The 23,972-nt window shown below is 46.0% G+C and overlaps 1 protein-coding gene and 1 long non-coding RNA gene across 5 annotated transcripts; one reads left to right on the forward strand and one right to left on the reverse strand.

Moving 5' to 3' along the window:
• The first annotated feature begins 5,718 nt into the window (after positions 1–5,718).
• On the forward strand, positions 5,719–23,867 carry kif1c (kinesin family member 1C). Its single transcript, XM_051395496.1, has 27 exons — positions 5,719–5,867; positions 7,470–7,546; positions 7,678–7,756; positions 8,247–8,347; positions 9,767–9,832; positions 9,919–10,097; positions 10,405–10,516; positions 10,647–10,724; positions 10,843–10,908; positions 10,993–11,071; positions 11,681–11,759; positions 11,843–11,991; positions 12,946–13,053; positions 13,758–13,900; positions 14,024–14,103; positions 14,289–14,364; positions 14,694–14,773; positions 14,943–15,037; positions 16,972–17,055; positions 17,155–17,335; positions 17,592–17,664; positions 17,751–17,849; positions 17,985–18,146; positions 18,445–18,738; positions 19,062–19,151; positions 19,481–19,709; positions 19,792–23,867. Exons 1-27 carry the CDS (start codon positions 5,762–5,764, stop codon positions 20,661–20,663), a joined length of 3,837 nt encoding a protein of 1,278 aa, XP_051251456.1. The 5' UTR covers positions 5,719–5,761; the 3' UTR covers positions 20,664–23,867.
• LOC127360970 (uncharacterized) lies at positions 13,060–13,761 on the reverse strand. Of its 4 annotated transcripts, none has more exons than XR_007883989.1 (4): positions 13,686–13,761; positions 13,542–13,613; positions 13,434–13,505; positions 13,060–13,253 (listed from the first exon to the last, which is right to left on the reverse strand). It is a non-coding gene; the product is annotated as an uncharacterized LOC127360970 (long non-coding RNA). The 4 variants fall into 4 exon arrangements; XR_007883988.1 differs by having other exon boundaries at positions 13,398–13,505; XR_007883987.1 differs by lacking the exons at positions 13,434–13,505; positions 13,542–13,613 and adding an exon at positions 13,290–13,397 and having other exon boundaries at positions 13,650–13,739.
• Positions 23,868–23,972: the final 105 nt, after the last annotated feature.

The raw sequence follows: 23,972 nt of genomic DNA on the forward strand, positions 1-23,972 counted from the left end.
CCTCCTCCCCTTCCTCGGTCTGTGACTCTGTTGGCTGATGGCGTTTCAGCTGGAAGTCGTCATTTAACAGTCACTCATTAAACACTGCGAGTTGGGATGATCAACCTGTGTGTGTGTGTGTGTGTGTGTGTGTGTGTGTGTGTGTGGGATCGGGGCTGTGAACTGAAGGATGTTGAGTCCTCGCCGTGACCAACAAACACTGAACACGGCGTGCTGATGTTGGTTTTGAGGTTTCTCATTTGGATGCATGCAGCCGTTCTTAGACCAACAGGAAGTGAGTGGTTGTAGTTTTGGCTGCTGATTTGACTGCTCACCACCACGGCGAGCAGGTGGAGCTGCAGCAGTGACACTCTGCAGACGGAGATCCTTTAAAGCTCCGGGGTTCCACAGGTATGTTTCCATTAGAACAATCGGTGTGTGTTTGTTACTTTAGAATGAGACGTTTATACCTACAGAGGGAGCGATCCTCTGCTGGCGGAGTCCGCCATGTTTCTACAGCCCAGAATGGTTTCCACCGTCACCATCACAGTTTCTCCTACACGCCTGGAAAGCGAGCAGTATTCAGTTATGGTCGTATCCCCACACACTGAACCTTTAAAGAAGAACACACCGACCCGGGAAACGTGTGTTTTAGTGGGAGAGTCATCGGTCGACAGGTAGAGATAATGGCGCCAGTCAGTGTGTGTGTGTGTGTGTGTGTGTGTGTGCGCTGTGGAGTGTGTTCATTGTGATGTATGGTGGAAGGTGGTGAAATAGTCTTCTTACAGCTGAACCTGAGAATCGTCCTGTCTTCCAGTGACAGACGTCCGTCCGTCCGTCCCCTGCAGACGGGAGCTGCTGATCATTCTGCTTCTTTTAATGGAGATCATCAACAAACTATAAAAACAGGCCTGAAGTTGTAAACCAGGCTTTCACTGCTCCCACAAGCTCTCTAATAATGGGAACTGCAAACATTAGAATAAGATTATCCCCAAATATAAACCCAGAATCCATTATCTGATTATCTGGTTCTGTGTGGATCCAGAACTCGACCGTAGCAAAGTCATCGCTCTGTTTGCTGTTCTGAATCTCTCCTCGTCTCCTGAAGAGACTGAGTGAACAGTTAGGTGAGTTTTGTGCGTGTTTCCAGCGGCAGACTGGTTTCCATCTGCTGCTCCGTCTGAAGACTGTTGTGTAATTTCTGGCTCTCTGAGACTGCAGCTGGTTTCAGCTCAGAGCCCCGAACCACAACCACGACTGGAATCCTCTGCTTTAAAGCTGGAACACCTTCTTCTAGTCTGTCTGTCTGTCTGTCTGTCTGTCTGTCTGTCTGTCTGTCTGTCTGTCTGTGTGCTAACAGCCTGTTTAAACAGCTGGTTATTTCAGCTAACAGCAGCTTCACAACCAGCCCGGCCTGTTCAACCACTGAACAACTCTGTGTGTGTGTGTGTGTGTGTGTGTGTGTGTGTGTGTGTGTGTGTGTGTTGGGATGCCTGTGCTGTGATGTCAGCGTTTCTGCCCGTACTCGGTGGTATGCAGGCTGTGTGTTCACCTAGACACACACACACACACACACACACACACACACACACACACACACACACACAATAAGATTAGAGTACAATCCAGTATCTGTGTCCACCATCTTGTCTGAATGTGTGTGTGTGTGTGTGTGTGTGTGTGTGTTTGCTGTGTTCTTGCTGCGATGGTGTGACTTTAAGCAGTGTTGACAGAGCAAACACACACTCCTCGGCCCTGTGTGTGTGTGTGTGTGTGTGTGTGTGTGTGTTACAGTAATGTGTTGTTACCTGGTTGCACTTTAACATATTTAGTTCCAGTGGCTGACTGAGGAGCTGCTGGCTGAGACATTAAATGTGTGTTCACAATCAGATGGTTCCTGATTGTAATGTTATTTCCAACTTTTCATAGGACCAGATACAGTTCACACAGAAAGTAGCTTTATCATTTACCCGATGTATCACAGTGTTTAGAGCTACAGCTAATGTCCAGCGTCCGTCCCTAGAAGCTCTTAACATAAAGTTAAAGTGTATTTTATTTATTATTACTGTAGCAACAGTTATTGTGCAGCTTTTGTTCAGGGAAACAGTTTTAGGACAACGTGTTATATCTGAAATGATGTTCAGGTAGCTGTGTTGGCGTTCAGGACTGGGTACTGGGTACAGGATACTGGGTACTGGATACTGGGTACTGGATACAGGGTACTGGATACAGGGTACTGGGTACTGGGTACAGGGTACTGGGTACTGGCTACTGGGTACAGGGTACTGGGTACTGGGTACAGGGTACTGGGTACAGGGTACTGGATACAGGGTACTGGATACAGGGTACTGGGTACTGGATACAGGATACTGGGTACTGGATACAGGGTACTGGATACAGGGTACAGGGTACTGGGTACTGGGTACTGGGTACAGGGTACAGGGTACTGGGTACTGGGTACTGGGTACTGGCTACTGGGTACAGGGTACTGGGTACTGGGTACAGGGTACTGGGTACAGGGTACTGGATACAGGGTACTGGGTACTGGGTACTGGGTACTGGATACAGGATACTGGGTACTGGATACAGGGTACTGGATACAGGGTACAGGGTACTGGGTACTGGGTACAGGGTACTGGATACAGGGTACTGGGTACTGGGTACAGGGTACTGGGTACTGGGTACTGGGTACTGGGTACAGGGTACAGGGTATATACGTCACATCTTAAGTTAGCCAATGTTAGCAAACACTAGCTAACACCAAGGACAGTTGTTGTTTTAATGAGAAATGTCTCAAAGCTTTGACATTGTTTCACATTGAAGGTGAGCTCTGGAGACTTGTTGACAACACAGTGTGTCTCATGAGATTGTAAACAAACCTGATAAACACATATTTTATGATATTATATAACCACTCACCTGGAAAGGAAATCAAAAGCTAAAGAGATGGTAGTGACGGCAGGAATGTGGATTGACAAGAACAGCTGAAACAAACGGTTCGGAGGAATAACTTTAATGTTTCTCTGCAGCGTCGGGGCTTTAGTCCTCAGCTGTCTGTCTGTGCAGGGTCCAACCTCAGTGTCTGAGTCTGCGGGGCCACATGAGGACTTACAGATACAGAGGCTAGCTGCGTGGCTAACTGTGGATGTCTGCTGTAGACAAACACTTCCTGTGAGGATTGGAGATGAATATTTGATTGAGTCCCGCTGTGGGAGGTGCAGAGCGTTGTGTGTAAACAGCTGATATTGTGTAATTTGGATTACGGCTGAACAGAAAGAAGGTTAAAGGTCAAAGCAGAGTGCTGTTCATTGACACCGTCGTTCTCCTCTGTCCGTGTGTCCGTGAGTCTGTCTCACTCTCGGACAGACAGACAGACAGACAGACAGACAGACAGACAGACAGACAGGACTTTGTGTGTGAAACCACCTGACCTGCACGATGACATCATAGTGCGGTGGACGCGGACGCTTCGTTTGTTTATTTCTGCAGGAGCTTCCTGTGCGCGGCGTCCCTGTTGTCACCGCGCTCATTCAGGTCGGTTCAGGAGGAGGAACACACACACACACACACACACAGCAGAGGAAGTGTGTGTACCAAACCAACCACATGTTAGTCCGCCTCTCAATACCGTCTCACTTCCTGTTGTCTCTGAGCTGATTGGTTCCTGATCATTAGTTTCTCCTGAGTGCAGAGGTTCCCTCGCAGTCGATGCTCAGACCTCCAGTGTGAGCTTTGTCTTCAGTGTCATGTGTCTGTTTTGGGGTTGTTCAGATCAAACTGGGATCATTATAAATCACAGTCAATACGACCAGCTCTGGTTCTTCCTTTGTTCTTACTGTTAACAGTTAGTCTGAAAAACCACTCAAAGAGTTCATCTGCTGGGGACTATTTTCAGCGGCGGATGAATCCACATTTGGTGCTGTAGTGAGCTGCATTACGTGTACAGAGAGTTTTATTAGGGACGGTTCGGTGTGTAACATCGATCTGTTGTCAGATATTTATACCTCACTTATATCACCTGACTGTAGGAAGCATCGGGTTTTAGCTGGTTCGAATCTGTATCTTCACTGCTAGATGCACTGATTTTCTCTCATCATCTCAACTATTTAAAATGAGTTCATTGTTTAACTGACGGTGAAGTTGTGATTTATTGAACGTATATCTCGTTCAAGAAACTCTGAGATGATGCAGAAAAAATAGTTCCTTTATGCACAAATCTGCTCTCCTTGCTGTGAACTGTGTCTCCATATGTCGTTCTTTTTAAAAGGTGTGTCCTCACACGGCTTTATTATAACTGTACTATTCATATCAGATCAATAATGGGAGCTGGGAGCTTTGATCAATGCTGCACACAGTTACTGCTGATCAGGACTCAGATAGTCGGGTCGTCTCTATTGTGTTTATTACAGACACACACACTCTGACTCACTCACACACACACACACACACACACACAGTAACTGTGTCTGACGAGGTGATTTCCCAGCAGAACAGGACTGTGTGTTTAAAGGCCAGGGGCGGGGGCGTTCGACATACATACATACTGAAAGAGAGAGAGGAGATAAAAGAAAGAAAAGCGGGAGAGAGAGAGGGAGAGAGAGACAATAGAGCGAGAACAGAGAGGAATGAAAGACAACGACTGCAGGACGTTGGGAGCAGGAAGACAGAGGTGAAAGACAGCTGTGGTTTCCATGGCGATGAGGAAACACATAACAGAGGACAGGAATGTAAAGAGAGAGAGAGAGAGAGCGGAGAGGAAATAAGTGGAAACATGAAAGAAAGAGAGGAAGAGAGAGGGGAAAGAATGAAGGGAGGAGGAGATTCAGGGAGAACAGTAATGAAAGGAAAAAGACAGAAAGAGAGAGAGAATGTGCAGCAGTGCTCGAACGCCCAGGATGAGTTAGAGGAGAGAGAGGTAGAGGAGAAAGAAATAATAAGAGAGAGAGAGGAGGTCTGGGGAAGAATGAAAGAAAAACAATAGCAAAGAAAGGAGGAAAAGAGGAGGAATAAGAGAGAATTAAATTGTATGAAAGCAAAGGAAAAGAGCAAAGGAGGGAAGGTGAGAAGGAAACATTAAAGGAAACAAGAGAGAAAAAAGGATGAGAGGAAAATGCACGAGTGGAAAAAAGGAGGATGAAGAAAAAAAGAGCGGGAAAGAGAAACCGAGCTCGTAAAATGACGGAGGAGCGCTGGAAAGGAGAGGAGGAGAAAAGTGGTTCGACCATAAAGAGACGGATGATGGAGGGAATAGTTTATATGTTAACTCATAAAAATCAAACACAAATAAAAACAAACAATAATAATAAACAAAATAAACCAATAAACTAGAATCTAATCACTGATTTTTAATTCATCTTTTAATGTAAGATTTAATAATTTATAAATTAAAAATATAATATTTTAACATTTAAATCAATGAAAATGAACGATTAGTATTTTATCTGTTATTTGTCTGTTAAAACAAAACAAAGAAAATAATAATACAACCATAATGTTCTAATAATTGATAAAAGGAGGGATGGAGAGAGAGAGAAAGAGGAAGATAAACAATGTGAATGATTTCCTTTCCTTAAAACAGAAAATATGAGACATCCTGACTTTTAGTCCAAAAACACTGACTACGTTTCCCATAATGCACCTAGATAGAGTCTGCTGAACGTCTGACCTTCAGGTGTAAAATCTGTGCTGTTGAATTTATTTTGAGGTTGTTGTTATTTTTCTGCCTCTGTCTGACTCTGCTCTCTGACTGGCTGCCCTCAGGTGGGGTGGGCGGAGCTGAGCGATGGCGGGCGCGTCGGTGAAGGTGGCGGTGCGAGTCCGCCCGTTCAACTCCCGAGAGACGGGACGCAACGCCAAGTGTGTGATCCAGATGCAGGGAAACACCACCTGTAAGTGCACACACACACACACAGACACACACACACCTATACATTCCTACATTACTAACAGGGGACTGTCGTACTACCCTATCCAACAGGGGACTGATGTTTCTTGTTATTTAAGAAAAATAAAAATAGCATAGAAACATTTCTTTTAAGGTTTTTTACCAGAATGTTACTTCAAATGTAATTTTTTTTTTTTTTAAAGACATTGCTAAGAGGGGACCTTTTTCCATTAGCGATGTCTACCTATCAAAGAGGGGACCTCCATATACTGCAATGGAACTGCCTCTACCCATTCTTTCCTGATTCTTGATCAATATCTGTGAGTCTGAACACAGCGTACAAACAGGAGTTGGCGTGCTCGTGCCTGTTCAACCGCAGTTTAATGTGGAACCGGTTGTCGGTTTCCATCCGTAATATTTGTTCAGTTTCAGATATTCTGACCCAAACTCTGCTCGTCCCGTCTGTGCTCGTCATTATAACTTAGGAGGTTTAACCCGACGCCGCTCGGTCGAGAGCGCAGAGCGGCGGACACTGAACACACTTCCTCACCGCCATGACTTCCTGTTGACGTCAGTGTTTTCAGGGTTCTCATGTGTCCTGGAAAACCTGGAAATTAATAGACTAGGTTCATATAAACACCTGAAAACTGACAGCTGCAGGTTCGAGCCCCACCCACTGTGGTTTACTGTACGTGTAACAAACACTTTAACTTTCAACAGGCTGATCGGTGAGAAGATAAAATCAGTTCAGTTTGAACTGGTACTTGGGGCCTCAGTCATGTTACTGTTAGAGGAAACCGTAAACTCAGTGGAGAGGACACAGCGGGGACATCTGAGTGTCTCATAAACCCTGCGTCAATAAAAAGAGTTAATGTGTCAATACCAGACCTCCCAGTAAATGATATGATGGTTTGAATAACATGGTGACATTGATAAGAGGAGGAGATACTACTACTACAGACCCAGCATTGTATCAGTATAATCAGTGTCTGATCAATATTCACAGGAAATAATCGATGTTCACTGTTTGGGCTCATTGATCAGTTTATCAGCTGTTCTCTGCTGTTGATATTATTGAATATAATCTGAAGTTTACTCAGTGACAGTAAAGGGCTCCCTGAAGGAAAAAGGTTGGGAAGCACTGGATAATACACTGACTGTGGATAAATACCTTTGTTCTGCTTTTAAAACGAAGCAAACAGGATAAAATAATGTTGATTGTTTGCTTGTGAATGTCGTTAAAGTGTGGAAGACTTAAAGAAACCATCGTCACTGTCTCTATGTGAACATTTCAGTCTGTATCAGTTACATTCTGACGGATGATTTCAGTCTCTGAAAGGCTCCTTCCTTCAGTTTGCATGTGGTAAAACAGGCCTCAGCAATCCCAGAATGCTTCTGCCCATCACGTGACCTCTGAACCGCTCAGAGGTTATTTATAGACGTTTTCTGTTCGGCTCGTCTGTTTTTAGCAGCCGTCTGAACTCACGTCCACTCAGATATTCACACAGCGAACGCGGTAACGATGGAACGTGTCTCTGTGGACGTTGAGCACATTTCAACCCCGTCGGGTATTAAAGGTCCGATAAAGTCCCCTCTCTCCTTCCAGGTATCTCCAACCCCAAACAACCCAAAGATGGAGCCAAGAACTTCACCTTCGACTATTCCTACTGGTCCCACACCACGGTAACCTCACACACACACACACACACACACACACACACACACACACACACACACAGAGAACCAGTCATCAGATCACCCAGCGACAGTAACGATAACCAGAAGTGTGTGTGTGTGTGTGTGTGTGTCTGCAGGCTGATGACCCGAGCTTTGCGTGTCAGAGGCAGGTGTACAAGGACATCGGAGAGGAGATGCTGCTGCACGCCTTCGAAGGTAAACCGGTGACCAACGTTAGTTCACCTTCTCACCTTGCTGCAGTGTTGTAGAGCTGCAACAATTAGATGATTAGTACATTTGTTATTTAACATTGTTTAATTTTGATAATCTATTAATTGTTTTTTTGTGTCTTTTTAAAAAAAATAAAAGTCAAAGTTCTCTGATTTCAACTCCTCAAATGTGAATATTCTGAGGTGTCTTCAGGCGTCTGTGCCAGTGAACTGAATTTGTTTGTGTTGACAACGTCAGCTTCGGCTTTGGGAATCACAGTACAACAAGTTTCTGACATTTTATGGACCAAACAACGAATCGTTTCCAGTTTTCACTTTGAGATTAAATCTGTGAAACATGATGTGTGAGTTAGTCCGACAGGAAGCAGATCCATCAGGATTATTAACAGATATCACTGGATACTATCGATCGTTGAGGATCAGTTTGTGTCTTCAGTTCTAAAATGATTAATATTATTATTGTTGTTGTTTTCCAGGATACAATGTGTGTATTTTTGCATACGGACAGACGGGTGCAGGAAAGAGCTACACCATGATGGGCAAACAGGAGCCTGGACAGGAAGGGATCATACCACAGGTAAACACACTGACGGACTGCAGGTGGATTTAAAGCTGCAGATATCAGTTAATGAAGCAATCTATTATTCTATTGAAGTTATTCCAGCCCTCCCCTTTAGGGAAGGTGGAGTCTGGTGGGTTAGCTGTAGGCAGTGAGTGTTTCCTGGTGTGTGAGGGGCGGTAACGTTACTGTAGTCAGCCATAAAGAGTGTGGATAAGTTCAGGTTGCAGTGTTATAGTTACTGAAAAGCTGTGTGTGTGTTTGCTGCCACAGAAAAGAAATAAAAGTCTGTGTTTATGTAACGTTAACGTTCCTACGGTGTCTTCTTGTACTGAGTAGGTCCAGACTGTTGACAGCTAGTCAGCTAGTTAGCATGTACGAGGCAAGGTAAAGACAATTAAAACAGCCTAAACCAAAGATACATTTCAGAGCTGGAAGCTGCAAAGCTGGAAGCTGCTTGCAATCAGAATATTGATCCTGCAGATAAACTGTGACTTATAGCTGCTAACGAGCTAGAGTTATTGTGCTAGGCTAGTTCGGTTTAAAACAGACACTGTATAGAGTTTTCATTGTGTGTCTGTTTGAAATCAAAGTCAAAGTCAGCTTTATTGTTCATTCAATTTCACAACAGACAAGACATTTACTAATGCTAAAAAGATAAAAAAAAAAAAGATAGACAATAAAATATAAAATATCTATCTTTTTATCTTTAAGCATTAGTAAATGTCTTGTCTGTTGTGCCTGTGCACTTTATCTGTTTCACTGTGGGAGAGAGAGAAACGTCCCCTCGATTACTTTATATGTCTGGTGTATGTGAACCTGAACACTTTCTGTTGCTCTCTGTGACCCGTCTCCGCCCTGGTTGGATTTATGCCTCTGTGTCTGAGTTTGTCTCTCCGTTCATAACTCGTGTTTATTTAACATTAATGAAGGCAAACACAAGATCCTGAAATACAGCTAACCTGTAGAGGATGAGAACACGATGTATAAAAGCTTGTTTGCATTGTGGTCGGATGGCAGAACCAGCTTGAACAATAATGTGTCTGTTTTTCATTCATTTTGTTCTTGTAATTATGAGCCAATAAGTCGTTAACTTAGAGAAACAGAGCAGCATCATTAACGTGGAATTGAACTAAAGCGTAGAGGATTCTGGTTTCTTCTTCCCGCTTCGTGTTGGGACCATTAAACCTAAAGCCGCCCTGCAGATTAGACACAGATTTTATGTGCGGTTGCATTTTTGAGAAAGCACAGCTGGACTTTTGGAAGATGATGATGCAGAATCATAAATCCACCTTTAATGTTATTTGATCAGTGAATAATCTGATGGATGGTCCTCTGTCTCTCTCTGTCTCTCTCTGTCTTTCTGTCTCTCTGTCTCTCTCTCTCTCTCTCTCTGTCTTTCTGTCTCTCTGTCTCTCTCTGTCTCTCTGTCTCAAGCTGTGTGAGGACTTGTTTCAGAGAACCGGAGAAAACACTGATCCTGACCTGACCTACTCTGTGGAGGTAAACTCTCTCCGATCCGTTCATTCAAACTGATTCATTCCAGTGACCGTGGATTGGCTGATCGCTGTCTCCTCCTCCTCCTCCAGGTGTCCTACATGGAGATCTACTGCGAGCGGGTCCGGGATCTGTTAAACCCAAAGTCCCAGGGGACTCTGCGGGTCCGGGAGCATCCCATCCTGGGTCCTTACGTGGAGGATCTGTCCAAACTGGCTGTGACCGGATTCTGTGACATCCGTGACCTGATGGACGCCGGCAACAAAGCTCGGTCAGTCTTCACACATTATCCAGATATTAAAGACAAAACTAGAAAGAGGCTGCTGTTCCTGAAGGTCCAGGACTGTAGCCTGCCCCAGGTAGCAGACCGTAGCCCGCCCCAGGTAACGGACCGTAGCCCGCCCCAGGTAGCGGACCGTAGCCCGCCCCAGGTAGCGGACCGTAGCCCGCCCCAGGTAGCGGACCGTAGCCCGCCCCAGGTAACGGACTGTAGCCTGCCCTGACGGTGGGTCATGCTGGGGCCTGAAGGCAGTCTGTCAGTGATTGATTATTTATACCTGACTGGTTATTGATTACAGGACGGTTGCGGCCACAAACATGAATGAGACGTCGTCCAGGTCACACGCTGTCTTCACCATCGTCTTCACCCAGAAACGACGAGACCAGATGACCAGCCTGGACACTGAGAAGGTGTGTGCTGGTTCTGTCCTTGTGAGGACTCGGTGTCCTTGTGAGGACCGAGCTACTTTATTATGTTATGTTGCAGTGTTGTTTGTAATCAGGATTTTAGATTTGGACTTAACGATGAAACTGTCTTCAGGTCAGCAAGATCAGTCTGGTCGACCTGGCTGGAAGCGAGCGAGCAGACTCCTCGGGGGCAAAGGGCATGCGACTCAAGGTCAGAGGTCACACACTGGTGTTGGCTTAATTAAAGTCTCATCAGTGTTTATCGAGATTGACTTATGTGTTCCTGTTTACTGTATGCTGACTTTACTTTGCTGTATATTTGCGTGCAGGAAGGAGCAAACATCAATAAATCTCTGACCACATTGGGAAAAGTCATATCAGCTTTGGCTGAAATGGTAGGTCAACACAAACGTGATATTTATGCCAAATCAGATCAGAAAATACACAAAGAATGACTCCCCTTCTTCTGTCCTCTGCAGCAGAGTAACAAGAAGAGGAAAAGTGATTTTATTCCCTACAGAGACTCTGTTCTCACCTGGCTACTGAAAGAAAACCTGGGTAAGTGCGACTAGTATTCAGACCAGTAGCTTAGAGCGTATATGTGTAGGCAAATCCTGAAGTTATAAACTATAAACCAACTACAACACGGTCGCAAGACTTCACCACCTCTAAACTTCCAACTTGTGATTAAATCTTGTGATTAAAGTTTGAGTTAGAATAGTTTACAAGAGTGCGAGTATAAACACAACCAGGATGTAAAGGTGGACTAGTGAGTGCAGAAGTATGTGTTTTAATGTCAATGACACCTTGTTAGAGACCGCCTTTTATTAGACATTTAAAAGCTTTCAGTATTCACAGTTGGGGTATTTACTGACGTATTTTGTCGTAGAACAAAAAGTGAAAATCTAACAAAAAAGACAGGATAAAACTGCAAATAGATATTGAATTTCTGGATAACTTCACCCAACTTGTAGATAGTAAACAATGAAGGGCTAAAAACAGACCCCTGGGGAACGCCGTAGGCGGTGTTTGACATTCCCAGCTGATACAGGAAAAAGTTCTTCCACTCAGGTAAGACGTAACCAGTCTGGAGAACTACTGGTGATAACCTAAGGGCTGAGAGAACCACTGTTGGTGATAACAAGTTTTAATGTGTGTGTGCTTCAGGAGGAAACTCTCGGACAGCCATGATTGCTGCTCTAAGTCCTGCTGACATCAACTATGAAGAAACACTGAGCACTCTGAGGTCAGATATTGATCTAATGCTATCTGCGTACGATAAATAAAACCATTTTAATCTGATCTAACCAAAGCACCATGCGGTTCCAGGTATGCTGACCGTGCCAAACAGATCCGCTGTAACGCTGTGATCAATGAAGATCCAAACGCCAAACTGATCAGAGAGCTGAAGTCTGAAGTGGAACGACTGAGAAACCTGCTGTTCTCCCAGGGCCTACAGGAGCTGCTGGACAACGCTGGTAAATACTCACCTTCTACAGTGAACATGTGCTGAGTGTACTCCTCATAATACAAACATTATATAGAGTATAATTATATATACATACATTATATAGAGTATAATTATATATACAAACATTATATAAAGTATAATTATATATACAAACATTATATAGAGTATAATTATATATACAAACATTATATAGAGTATAATTATATATATACATTATATAGAGTATAATTATATGTATACATACATTATATAGAGTATAATTATATATATATACATTATATAGAGTATAATTATATGTATACATACATTATATAGAGTATAATTATATATATACATTATATAGAGTATAATTATATATATATATACATTATATAGAGTATAATTATATATATACACATTATATAGATTAAAGTATAACAGCCTGGTACACATTACAGTAAATGGGAGAGATGAACACCACTAATATAAACACTATTCTGTCTGTATTAGTGTCTATAGTCATGATATTATACATAACATATAAACAAGGTAACGTATTTTATAATGATTTTACAATCTCACCTTTGAGCCAATCACGTGCCGGCTACCTCTCTTCAGCAATCAGTTGCTACCAGATGTAGCCGGTTAGCTCCGGTTAGCTACAGCAACAACGCTGACATGTACAAGCAACACGGCCCTGGTGAACAATGTATTTTTGGGTAGCGTGTGCGGTTATTTAGACGCGGTATGCGCGGCATGTCTATGTGCAGAATGTTTACAGGCGTTATTTACAGACAACAGCAACTGTGTGTGTGTGTGTGTGTGTGTGTGTGTGTGTGTGTGTGTGTGTGTAAGCAGATATTTACAAGCTGTTCTTTACATAACCAACATTGCACAGATTCCGACTTGTTAAAAATGAAACCTGATCCCTCTCTCTCTCTCTCTCTCTCTCTCTCTCTCTCTCTCTCTCTCTCTCTTAAAGTCAACAACAACAACAATGGCCCCGGTGGTGTCGCAGGTGTCCCCCCCTCCCCGCTGCAGCTGGCAATCACAGCCAATGGGATTGTCACACCTGAGAATGGCTCCGCCCCTCCAGGTGTGTGTGTATTTTTGCCTTTTTATTGATTATTTATGGTACACAAACTTTCATGTTGTAGTCACAGTATTGAGACAAAGAAGAACCTAAAGAAACAGCGATTTACTGTTAAACACTGGTGAAAACATACATATACTGTAATTTATGTTCCTGTTTGTCACTGTTTCATCCTGACTCACTGTCACTGTCTTTACCTCCTGTCTCTGTGTCTCTCTGAATGTCCTCTTTACCTCCTGTCTCTGTGTCTCTCTGTCTCTCCTCTTTACCTCCTGTCTCTGTGTCTCTCTGTCTCTCCTCTTTACCTCCTGTCTCTGTGTCTCTCTGTCTCTCCTCTTTACCTCCTGTCTCTGTGTCTCTCTGTCTCTCCTCTTTACCTCCTGTCTCTGTGTCTCTCTGTCTCTCCTCTTTACCTCCTGTCTCTGTGTCTCTCTGTCTCTCCTCTTTACCTCCTGTCTCTGTGTCTCTCTGAATGTCCTCTTTACCTCCTGTCTCTGTGTCTCTCTGTCTCTCCTCTTTACCTCCTGTCTCTGTGTCTCTCTGTCTCTCCTCTTTACCTCCTGTCTCTGTGTCTCTCTGAATGTCCTCTTTACCTCCTGTCTCTGTGTCTCTCTGAATGTCCTCTTTACCTCCTGTCTCTGTGTCTCTCTGTCTCTCCTCTTTACCTCCTGTCTCTGTGTCTCTCTGAATGTCCTCTTTACCTCCAGGTGCCGAGCCGACCTCTACAGGTGAGGCACCCGCTGACCCTGACCACCTGATCGAGGACGGAGAGGACGGAGAGGAGGCGGACTCTGCGGACTCTGCGGAGCCCATCAGTAAAGAGGAGGCAGCTGAGATGCTGTTGGTACGATCACACTTTGATGCTCCTGATGCCGGACTCTTGAATCCGGCTCGGACACTGACAAGGCCTCTGTGTGTGTGTGTGTGTGTGTGTGTGTGTGTGTGTGTGTGTGTGTGTGTGTTGCAGGAAACAGAGAAGATCATCGCGGAGCTCAACGAGACGTGGGAAGAGAAACTAAGAAAGACAGAATCTATTCGACTGGAGAGGTAACGTCTCTAACTCACTGCAGTCTTTGTGCTTTAATTTAAGTTCTGGTTCTTGGATTCAAAAGTCTGTGGAATGAAAAAGAGTTGAAGGCGAGAGAGGACGAAGGGCGGGACTTAATGAATAATGTCAATAATGAAACATCTCTCTCTCTTTTTCCCTGTGTGTGTCTGTGTCTCTCGCCCAGAGAGTCCCTGCTGGCAGAGATGGGCGTGTCCATTAAAGAAGATGGAGGAACGCTGGGCGTCTTCTCTCCCAAAGGAGTGAGTTTACACGCGTCTCGGACAGCCAGTGTCGTCATGACGACCGCTGATTTAAAGTTTGAAATAGCATTTACATGTTTATGCAAATAACTGTATTTACCAAAGTTACGTATGCAAACAGGGATTGAAGCTCATATTCAAATGTACAAATGTGGCGTTAAGACTGTCGGTGAACATCGACGAGCCTGAAACAATACACAGAGTTTATGACGTTAACTCTCCCCGGCTGTAATTATACAATTGGACTGGATCTAATGAATGTCTCAGATATTGTTCATTGTTCATTGTTCATCGTCGGATTCCAATAAAGCTTTTGAACCGTCCTGCAGACGCCTCACCTGGTCAACCTGAATGAAGACCCTCTGATGTCAGAGTGTCTCCTCTACTACATCAAGGAGGGGCTCACCAGGTCAGAGCTTCACCCATGTTTACATCATTATAACCTCACAGTTAGGGAGCCCTGTGTGTGTGTGTGTGTGTGTGTGTGTGTGTGTGTGTGTGTGTGTGTGTGTGTGTGTTCTGCATTAACAGACAGTCGGTGTGAATCCTGACGGGATGTTTGTCCGTCTGTGTTTCAGGGTTGGACAGCAGGACGTGGACATTAAGCTGTCGGGTCACTTCATTAAAGAGATCCACTGTGTGTTTGTCAGTGAGCTCAACGACCAGGGAGAAGGTGAGACACCCACCTGTCTGTCTGTCTGTCTGTCTGTCTGCCTGTGTGAACCTGGAGTTAGAGACGTTGGTCATGCTGTTGGTGACTCGGGGTCGCTGTGCTCCGTCTGATTGGCTGAAACAGTTTGTTTAGTGTTTATAGTTCAATCAGCTGATTTCTGTCAGAAGGAGACAGGAGCAGCACACAGAGAGGAAACAGTCTTTGTCCTGTTGTCCTCCTCTCAGTGAGTGGGGTTAGATCGCCCTCTGGTGGTCAGAGATGTCTTTAACATGGATTATATGAACTTCCTCAGTCTTACACAAACTGCACGTTGTATTTATGTTCTTAAATAAATAATATAATAATATATAAATATAAATACAGAAATAAGAAAATATAAGATAAAAACACTGTCTTCATCTGAATGAAATGAAACTTTGTATGTTAGTTTGATACAGATCTGTAGCTCAGACCTCCATGATGGACCCACAGGAACATTCATTATAAAGCTGTTCACACTGTGTGATGGATGGAGCAGCGTCTTCATAGAAATATTAGTGTCAGAAACTCCTTCCTGCTGCTCACACTGAACACTGTCCACCCCCAGGAGGTTTTATACAGAGACATTTCCAATAAAGTTTATTCAAACAGGACAGCTGTATGTATATATATATATATTAGTGCTGCCAAACGATTCAAATATTTAATGGCGATTAATCGCATTAATGTCATAGTTCACTCGCAATTAATTGCACATTTTTATCTATTCTAAATGTCCCTTGATTTCTTTTTGTCCCATTATGTTTTCTCATTTTAATGCTCTTATCAACATGGAAAAGTGGATCGGCTTGCTTTGTGCAAATGTTTTTTTATTGAAAAATCATCCATTGTCGCCTGGCTTTGACGAGGGGGAGGAGAATTCCCATCAGCTGTGTGCTCGGCCATCAAGTGGTATTTCAGACTGGACGTGCTGCGGTGATAGCTCAGTTCACAACGACAAAACACACAGATCACTTTGGTCTTGTCAATGGAACCATTTGGAAACTTTTTAAAAGTAAACTTTCCATTCAGAATATTATTGGCATCCATTTCGGCGTCTCGCGCTCGCCATCCACTCAAAACGTAACGTCTTGACTCTTAAACAAGTGTGTGTGGCGTGCCTGTTGTTTTGTTTCCAGTCTAGCTAGATCCGGTGTGGTGTTGTAGTTTTTCTAACGTTACTAGTTGTTGCAACAGCATGTGAAAAAAACTACAAAGTGTGCTAGGCCAAAAAGAACGTTAATCTCACGATAAAAAAATTGCCGCCATTAAAATGGGTTTGCGTTAACGCTGTTAATAACGCGTTTAACTGACAGCACTAGTATATAGATACACACAGACAGTAGCTGTTAATACTTCTTTTAATCAAACATGAAGCACAAATAACATCCTTCAGTGCTCCTCTCTCCTCCTGTTTCATGTTAATGAACCAGATAATAATCCTGCGAGTGTGAGAGGAAATATTGATTTACATTAAAGATGAACTGCTTTCATTCAGCGGTAGCTCCGACTGTAACCAGTCTCCACAGCGCGGTCGGAGCTTGTGATCAATACAGTCATGTGATACAGAGACAACATATTATTTCTGTGTGTGTGTGTGTGTGTGTGTGTGTGTGTGTGTGTGTGTGTGTGTGTGTGTGTTCAGTGAGTGACTCTTTCTTTTTCTCTCTCTATAAAAGCTGCCAGGAAATCTGTCAGGTATCGTCTTAACAGTCGGTGTTACTAGTTACCATGGTGACGTCACTTTCATCATATTCATTGTTTCCTGTGCCCCTCCACCCTCACCCCTCCACCTACGACCCCCCCATACTCTCCCCCCTCTGTGTATGTGTGTGTGTGTGACTGTGAACCCATCCATTGTGTCGCAGTGTGCTCTCAGCGTACAGATGTGACCCAGCTGTGTGTTCTCTCTGCAGTCGTCGTCACTCTGGAGCCGTTAATCGGAGCCGAGACGTACGTTAACGGGAAGCAGATCACCGACGCCGTTGTCCTCAAACAAGGTGCGGACGCCCGGGACTCAAACCAGCAACCTACACGTGAGCACACAGAGGGTCTGCGGACTATAAATGACGTGTTTACCCCCCTGTCTCCGTTGCTAGGCAACCGCATCGTGATGGGGAAGAACCACGTGTTTCGGTTCAACCACCCGGAGCAGGCGAGGCTGGAGAGAGAGCGCAGCGTCACGGCCGACCAGCAGGGGGAGCCCGAGGACTGGAACTACGCTCAGAAGGAGCTGCTGGAGAAACAGGGCATCGACATCAAACTGGAGATGGAGAAGAGGTGGAGATCAATATTAATCAATAATGTCTAATCAATAATCTATCTTCAGGATCAATTAGAGGAAAAGTTCTCAAAGTTATTGTCAGCTGCAGATTTAAAGAGACAGACAGAGAGAGAAATAGGTTTCTGTGTCGGACTGATGTACTGGTTGATTGATTGATTGGTTGATTGATTGATTGACTGATTGGTTGATTGATTGATTGATTGATTGATTGATTGATTGATTGATTGATTGATTGGTTGGTGTGTGTTCCAGACTACAGGACATGGAGATTCAGTACCGTAAAGAGAAGGAGGAGGCAGATCTGCTGCTGGAGCAACACAGACTGGTGGGTGTCTGTTAGCTGATTGTAGCAGTTTGACCCGGGAGCTAACGGTTGATTTCCAATAATCAATAATCAATGTGTGTGCTCAGTATGCAGACAGCGACAGCGGTGACGACTCAGACAAACGCTCGTGTGAGGAGAGCTGGAGGCTGATCTCCTCCCTCAGAGAGAAACTTCCTGCCAACAAGGTACACACCTGTCTGTCTCACCTGTCTGTCTCACCTGTCTGCCTCATCTGTCTGTCTCACCTGTCTGCCTCACCTGTCTGTCTCACCTGCCTGTCTCACCCGTCTGTCTCACCTGCCTGTCTCACCTGTCTCCAGGTGCAGTCCATAGTGAAGCGCTGTGGTCTGCCCAGCAGTGGGAAGAGGAGGGAGCCTCTCAGAGTCTATCAGATCCCTCAGAGGAGGAGGATCAGCAAAGACCCCAAACGGGTCACCATGGAAGACCTCCGCATGCAGGCCGTCAAAGAGATCTGCTACGAGGTTAACACACACACACACACACACACACACAACATTTTGGGAAATACTTTCAGAGATCCAGTTGTTCAAATGGAGTCAGGACCTGGTTAGCTTAGCTTAGCATAAAGACTGGAAACAGAGGGAAACAGCTAGCCTGGTAACAGTTTTATTTTGGGGGATAATAAAGGGGATTCAGAGTTCAGTATAATCAGTTGAACAGGAGCAACAGATAACCTTTAAAGAGAACTACGTCTGTTCTCGGGAGGAGCAGTGTGAGCAGCAGTGTTTGTATGTTAACCCCCCCCTGTGTCGCCCTCAGGTGGCTCTGGGAGACTTCCGTCACTCCCGCCAGGAGATCGAAGCTCTGTCCATCGTCAAGATGAAGGAACTCTGTCGCATGTACGCCAAGAAAGACTCCAACGAGAGGGAGAGCTGGAGGGCCGTGGCCCAGGACGTCTGCGATACCGTGGGCATCGGAGAGGAGAGGAGCCCCCCCGCAGAGGAGGGAGGAGGAGGAGGAGGAGGAGGAGGGGGAGAGACGGGGGAGGGAGGACAGAAGAAGAACGTGTATGACCTGAAGGCTCACATTGATAAACTGACTGACATCCTGGAGGTGAGTTTCAGAGTAAAAGCACGATGCTGTTAAAAGGAGCAGGCTGATAGAATAAATGTCTCCTCCTCTTCCTCCTCTTCCTCTTCCTCTTCCTCCTCGTCCTCCTCCTCTTCCTCCTCTTCCTCTTCCTCTTCCTCTTCCTCTTCCTCTTCCTCTTCCTCCTCTTCCTCTTCCTCCTCCTCTTCCTCCTCCTCTTCCTCCTCTTCCTCTTCCTCTTCCTCCTCCTCTTCCTCTTCCTCCTCCTCTTCCTCCTCTTCCTCCTCCTCTTTCTCCTCTTCCTCTTCCTCTTCCTCTTCCTCCTCGTCCTCCTCTTCCTCCTCCAGGAGGTGAAGTTGCAGAACAACATGAAGGACGAGGAGATCAAAGCTCTGAGAGACAGAATGATCAAGATGGAGAGCATCATACCTGTTCAGGTACGTTCACCCCTCAGGTCTAGGTTCAGGTCCAGTTCAGGTCCAGGTCCAGGTCTAGGTTCAGGTCCAGTTCAGGTCCAGGTCCAGGTTCAGGTCCAGGTCAAGGTTCAGGTCCAGTTCAGGTCCAGGTCCAGGTCCAGTTCAGGTCCAGGTCCAGTTCAGGTCCAGGTTCAGGTCCAGGTCCAGGTCCAGGTCCAGGTCCAGGTCCAGTTCAGGTCCAGGTCCAGTTCAGGTCCAGGTTCAGGTCCAGGTCTAGGTCCAGTTCAGGTACAGGTTCAGGTACCGGTCCGTCAGCCAGATCTTTGACTCTGATTATCTCTCGTTTCCAGGACGATGACGTGAACGGCGAAGAGGACGGCGAGCCTCAGATGGACGGGGGCGGGGCCGGCGACACCCCCCGCCAGCCGGAGGTCAGAGTGAAGCGGCTGATGGACGAGGACCCGGCGTTCAGGAGAGGACGCCTCCGCTGGCTGAAACAGGAACAGCAGCGGATCCTGAACCTGCAGCAGCAGAACATCACCAAGAAACTACGAGGACAGAACCAGAACCAGAACCAGGGTGAGTCTCCAGGTCAACCTTTGACCCTGAAACAGGAAGTGTTGTTCAGGCGCCTGACTGATGTGTCTCCCCCCTCCTGCAGGCCAGAACTCCCCCGTTGTCCCCGTTCATCTCCCCGGGACCGGCCGCTTCATCCCTCCCCAGGAGTGCAAGCTCAAGTTCCCCTTCAAGAGTAACCCCGCCCACCGGTTGTCATGGGGACCAGCCAGCGCCGCCCTGCAGGCTCTGGGTCTGGGGGAGGGAGGAGGAGACGGGGGAGAGCCAAGGGAGGAGGGAGGAGGAGTACTGGAGGGTAAAGGCTCTCCCTCACCTCCTCCTCCACCTCTTCAGGGTCAGTCTCCCGGTCTCCTGCCCCTCCCCTTCCAGCCTCCGCCCCCTCGCATGCGCACCCCCAGCCCTCATCGCGCCTGGCAACAGCGTAACCAAGGCAACCAGGGTAACCAGGGCGGCTTCTACTACCACCACCAGGGCAACAACCAAAACCAGCAGCGCCGCTACCGCCGCAACTCTCTGGACAGCTCCACCCACGGCAACAGTAACTATGACGGCGACCAGCATCACGGCGGCGGCGGTGGCGGTGGCGGTCACCAGGGGCGACCGAGACAGAGGAGGGGGGTGTCGCCCGGGCCAGGAGGGGAGAGGGGAGGGGGGAGAGGAGGAGGAGGAGGAGGAGGAGGAGGGAGGGACAGAGATGGAGGCTTCCACTATCATCAACACCAGCACCATCAGTACCATCACCATCCCTACTTCAACCCCCACAATGCACCATTCCAGCCAGGACCTCACCCCAACTACCACAGCCTGCCACGCTCCGGGGTCCCGCCCCCTCCTGCTGACATGCTGCTGGGGGTGGGGCCACCGCCGGGTGGGTGGGGCTTCACCACCCCGCCCAGGATGAGACGGCAGTTTAGCGCACCGGACCTCAAAAACAACAATAAGGAGACCCCCATCTGACCTCTGACCTCCGACACCAGGGTGGCCTCTGATTGGCTGCAGGACACAGCGCGGTCCTGATGCTGTAGAGAATGTGTGTGTGTGTGTGTGTGTGTGTGTGTGTGTGTGTGTGTGTGTGTGTGTGTGTGGCTTGCTCCTAGCCTTTACGTTAGCGTGGGTTAGCTGTTGCCATAGCGACACTGTTTTTAGGAGAAGCGGATCGTCAGGCTGTCAGACCGGATCGAAGTTTATCACGTTACTCTTTAGTTTGATTGATTTTATTGATCGCTGACGTTCTGGTTGCGATCAGTCGCTGATAACGAGGTGCCTTTTAAAGCTGACAGTGTTTAGCTCCCGGGGCTCGTTACTGTAGCAGAAGTGTTGTTCTACCTAAAGATGAAGTTACGTTGGACGAGACGGACTCGAGGTTTAGCTCCTCTGTTTTAGCCGCCGTTAGCCCAGGAGGCTAACTAGCCTGGTTCAGCCCTGAGAGGTCTGTGTTAGCTCGGGATAGCCTGGTTATCCTGAGCAGGGAGCGATGAGTGGCTGTTAGCATGTGGTGAAGAGCCGCACTTTAGCCCGGCCCAAGTTTTGCACAGGTGAAGGTATTAGCCTAGCATAGCACAGCCTAGCCTAGCCAGGGCAGCGTTCACGTTGTATGGGAGTTACAGTTAGTTTAACACACGCAGCGCTCTCTGGTGGACAAACACAGATACATCAGCCTTTACGTATAAGAAACAATAGTTTACTGGCACAAAGTCAAACAACAAGTTCTCTTAAAAATAAAAGATTTTATTGGGATATTAAAATAGTAATTAATTATGGATAATAAGAAAATGTCCTGGATCTTAAAGCGACCTCAAACACCTCAAACACCTCAAACACGTCCCCAACAGAAGAGAAACACTGAAATTAAGATGTGACTATATATATAATATATAATATATATATATATATATGTTGCTTTTATCTTCTAACCATCTTCATAATATCATTTCAACATAGATTAGCTTAGCATATAGCATATCTAAGTACAGGACGGGAGGCAAAAAGGGGCGGGGCTTAGGAAGGCTCTATTGACTGCCTGAAGCTCGTAGTTACCGTCTCTCCCATGTGACTTGAATGCTGCGTCGCTGAGTGCTACAAACCAAAGAAAGCTGCTCCGTGGCGCCTCCTGCAGGAGAGCAGAGAGCTGACAGACACACTGCTGTACAGACAGACAGACAGACAGACAGACGGTGTTTAGGAGGTGTGAGGAGAGGAGGAAGAGGAGGAGGTGTTGTTGTTGTTGTTGACTCTTTTTAAAGCGTTGTGTGTGTATATTTGAAGTGACTTTATTTTGTCTTGATGTTTTTATGAAGATGAATCTATTTTAAGCGACGCATGAAACCTTCACTGTCTCTGGCAATCGTGGGAAAACGTAGTAAGTGACACCTGACGTGTGATGCCTCATGGGAGATGTAGGAATACTGACTTATTTAAAACTGACATGGGAGACGTAGGAAAACATGATGGATTGTGGTGTATGTAGGGCCGTGCAAGCGAGGAACTCTGGGAAATGTAGTGTGAGACTGAGTGGGGGGGGGGGGGGAGAAGGAAGAGGGAGACACTTGAAGATATCTGAGATACAGTAAGCTTTGTGTTGGAACACTACGACGTGTGAAAGGATCTGACGATGTTTAGTTATCATTCAGTTGTGATGAGAAGAGACTGCTGCCTTCATGAGACGCCAGGAAGTTGGAAATAGTGACTTTTCCCCATCTGATGTTGCATTTAATGTCACTTTCCAATATAATGAGATATTTGTTGTAATGTTTGCAACACCAGAGCTTTACCATCAGTGTTCTATGATGATCAATGGTCCGATTCATAGATTATGGAAATAGTTGCTGAATAATAATGTTTGTTACGCTGTTGTGTTCACTGCACCGCGGAAATGTAGGAAGTTCTAATAACAACCACGGATTTCCAACTTCCCACGTCGAACTGAACGCACCCCGAATGACGCTGCGTTTACTGTCGGGAGGAGCTGGGAGTTGGCGGCACTGCCTAAACGTCCCCCCGCCCACACAGAGCAAGGCATTGTGGGAGATGACGAGTGGAGCATGTTTGCGCTCCGTGACTTTGAGACCTTTTCACTGAAGGTCGGAACCAGCCAATGGGAGCGCTCCCTCCGGCCACACCGCGGGAGGGAGTCGCCACGATGATGATGACAAAAAAAACCACAGAATTGATTGTGATTGGCCAGAGGAGCATGACATCAGCAGGATTTAACTTCCGCATTGTTTTGCTCTGCTGCCTCTGGAATCGACCAATCACGGGACAATCTCGATAACCTGCTGCCACCGCCGGGCTTGATGGGAAACGATGTTTCCTTTTTTGTTTGTTTGTTTTTTTATTTTATTTTTTAAAAACATTTTTTATGTCCAGTTTGGGCTTCTGATTGGCTGTTTTCTTTTTCTTTGTTTATTCATTTTCTTCTTGTCCTGAATATTTTAACCCCGCCTACACGTTCGACCTTTGCTTTGTGATGTCATCACGTCATCATCGCTGTTATTAATATAATTATATTAAAGCTCTAAGTGTCATTAATATTGGGTTCTTATGGATGCTGCTAAAGGGAGCGCCTTCGCCCTCATGCAACCGTCTGAGTGTGTCCGTGTGTGTGTCCGTGTGTGTGTCCGTGTGTGTGTCGTGTGTGTGTCTATGTGTGTGTGTTTGAGTGTGTTGGACGTCAGTGTGTGTGTGTGTGTGTGTGTGTGTGTGTGTGTGTGTTCCCGGGTTAATTTAGAATCATAATCTGAAGTTTGTTTTACTTTATAAAGCTGATTTTATTGTTTTGCTTCTAATCGTCTGTTGTAGTTTTGTTGTTGTTTTTGGAGGTTTGAGGAGGGGTCCGCCTGGGTGTGTGCGGGAAGCCGTTGCCATGGCAACCCGGCAGACCCCCCCCGGCAGAATTCCACATACGTTCTCAAACCCTCACCGACTGGCCCCACCCATTCCCCCGCACCTCTGCTCCAATCACAGCCTCAGAATCTGTGGCATCGCGGCATGATGTCACTTCAGGACACGGTGACATCATGGTGTAGCCCTCCTCCTATTGGCTCAGAGCCCCTCAGTTGTTTTTTTTCTGTCTGTTGTTGTTGTTTTTGTTGTATCAGGAACCAATCTCAGGCTCTACCTGCAGACAACATGATGGCAATAAACTGTCAATAAGAATGAAAACACGACTCACTTCCTGCTTTACTGTTACTGAACGCTACGGTGGCTGAGTTAGAACTAACCCCCACTAACACAGAGTCCTTTAAACGTCCCCCGTTTGTGAGCAAA

This window comes from Dicentrarchus labrax, unplaced genomic scaffold, assembly GCF_905237075.1.
Source record: "Dicentrarchus labrax unplaced genomic scaffold, dlabrax2021, whole genome shotgun sequence".
Classification (NCBI taxonomy): domain Eukaryota; kingdom Metazoa; phylum Chordata; class Actinopteri; family Moronidae; genus Dicentrarchus; species Dicentrarchus labrax.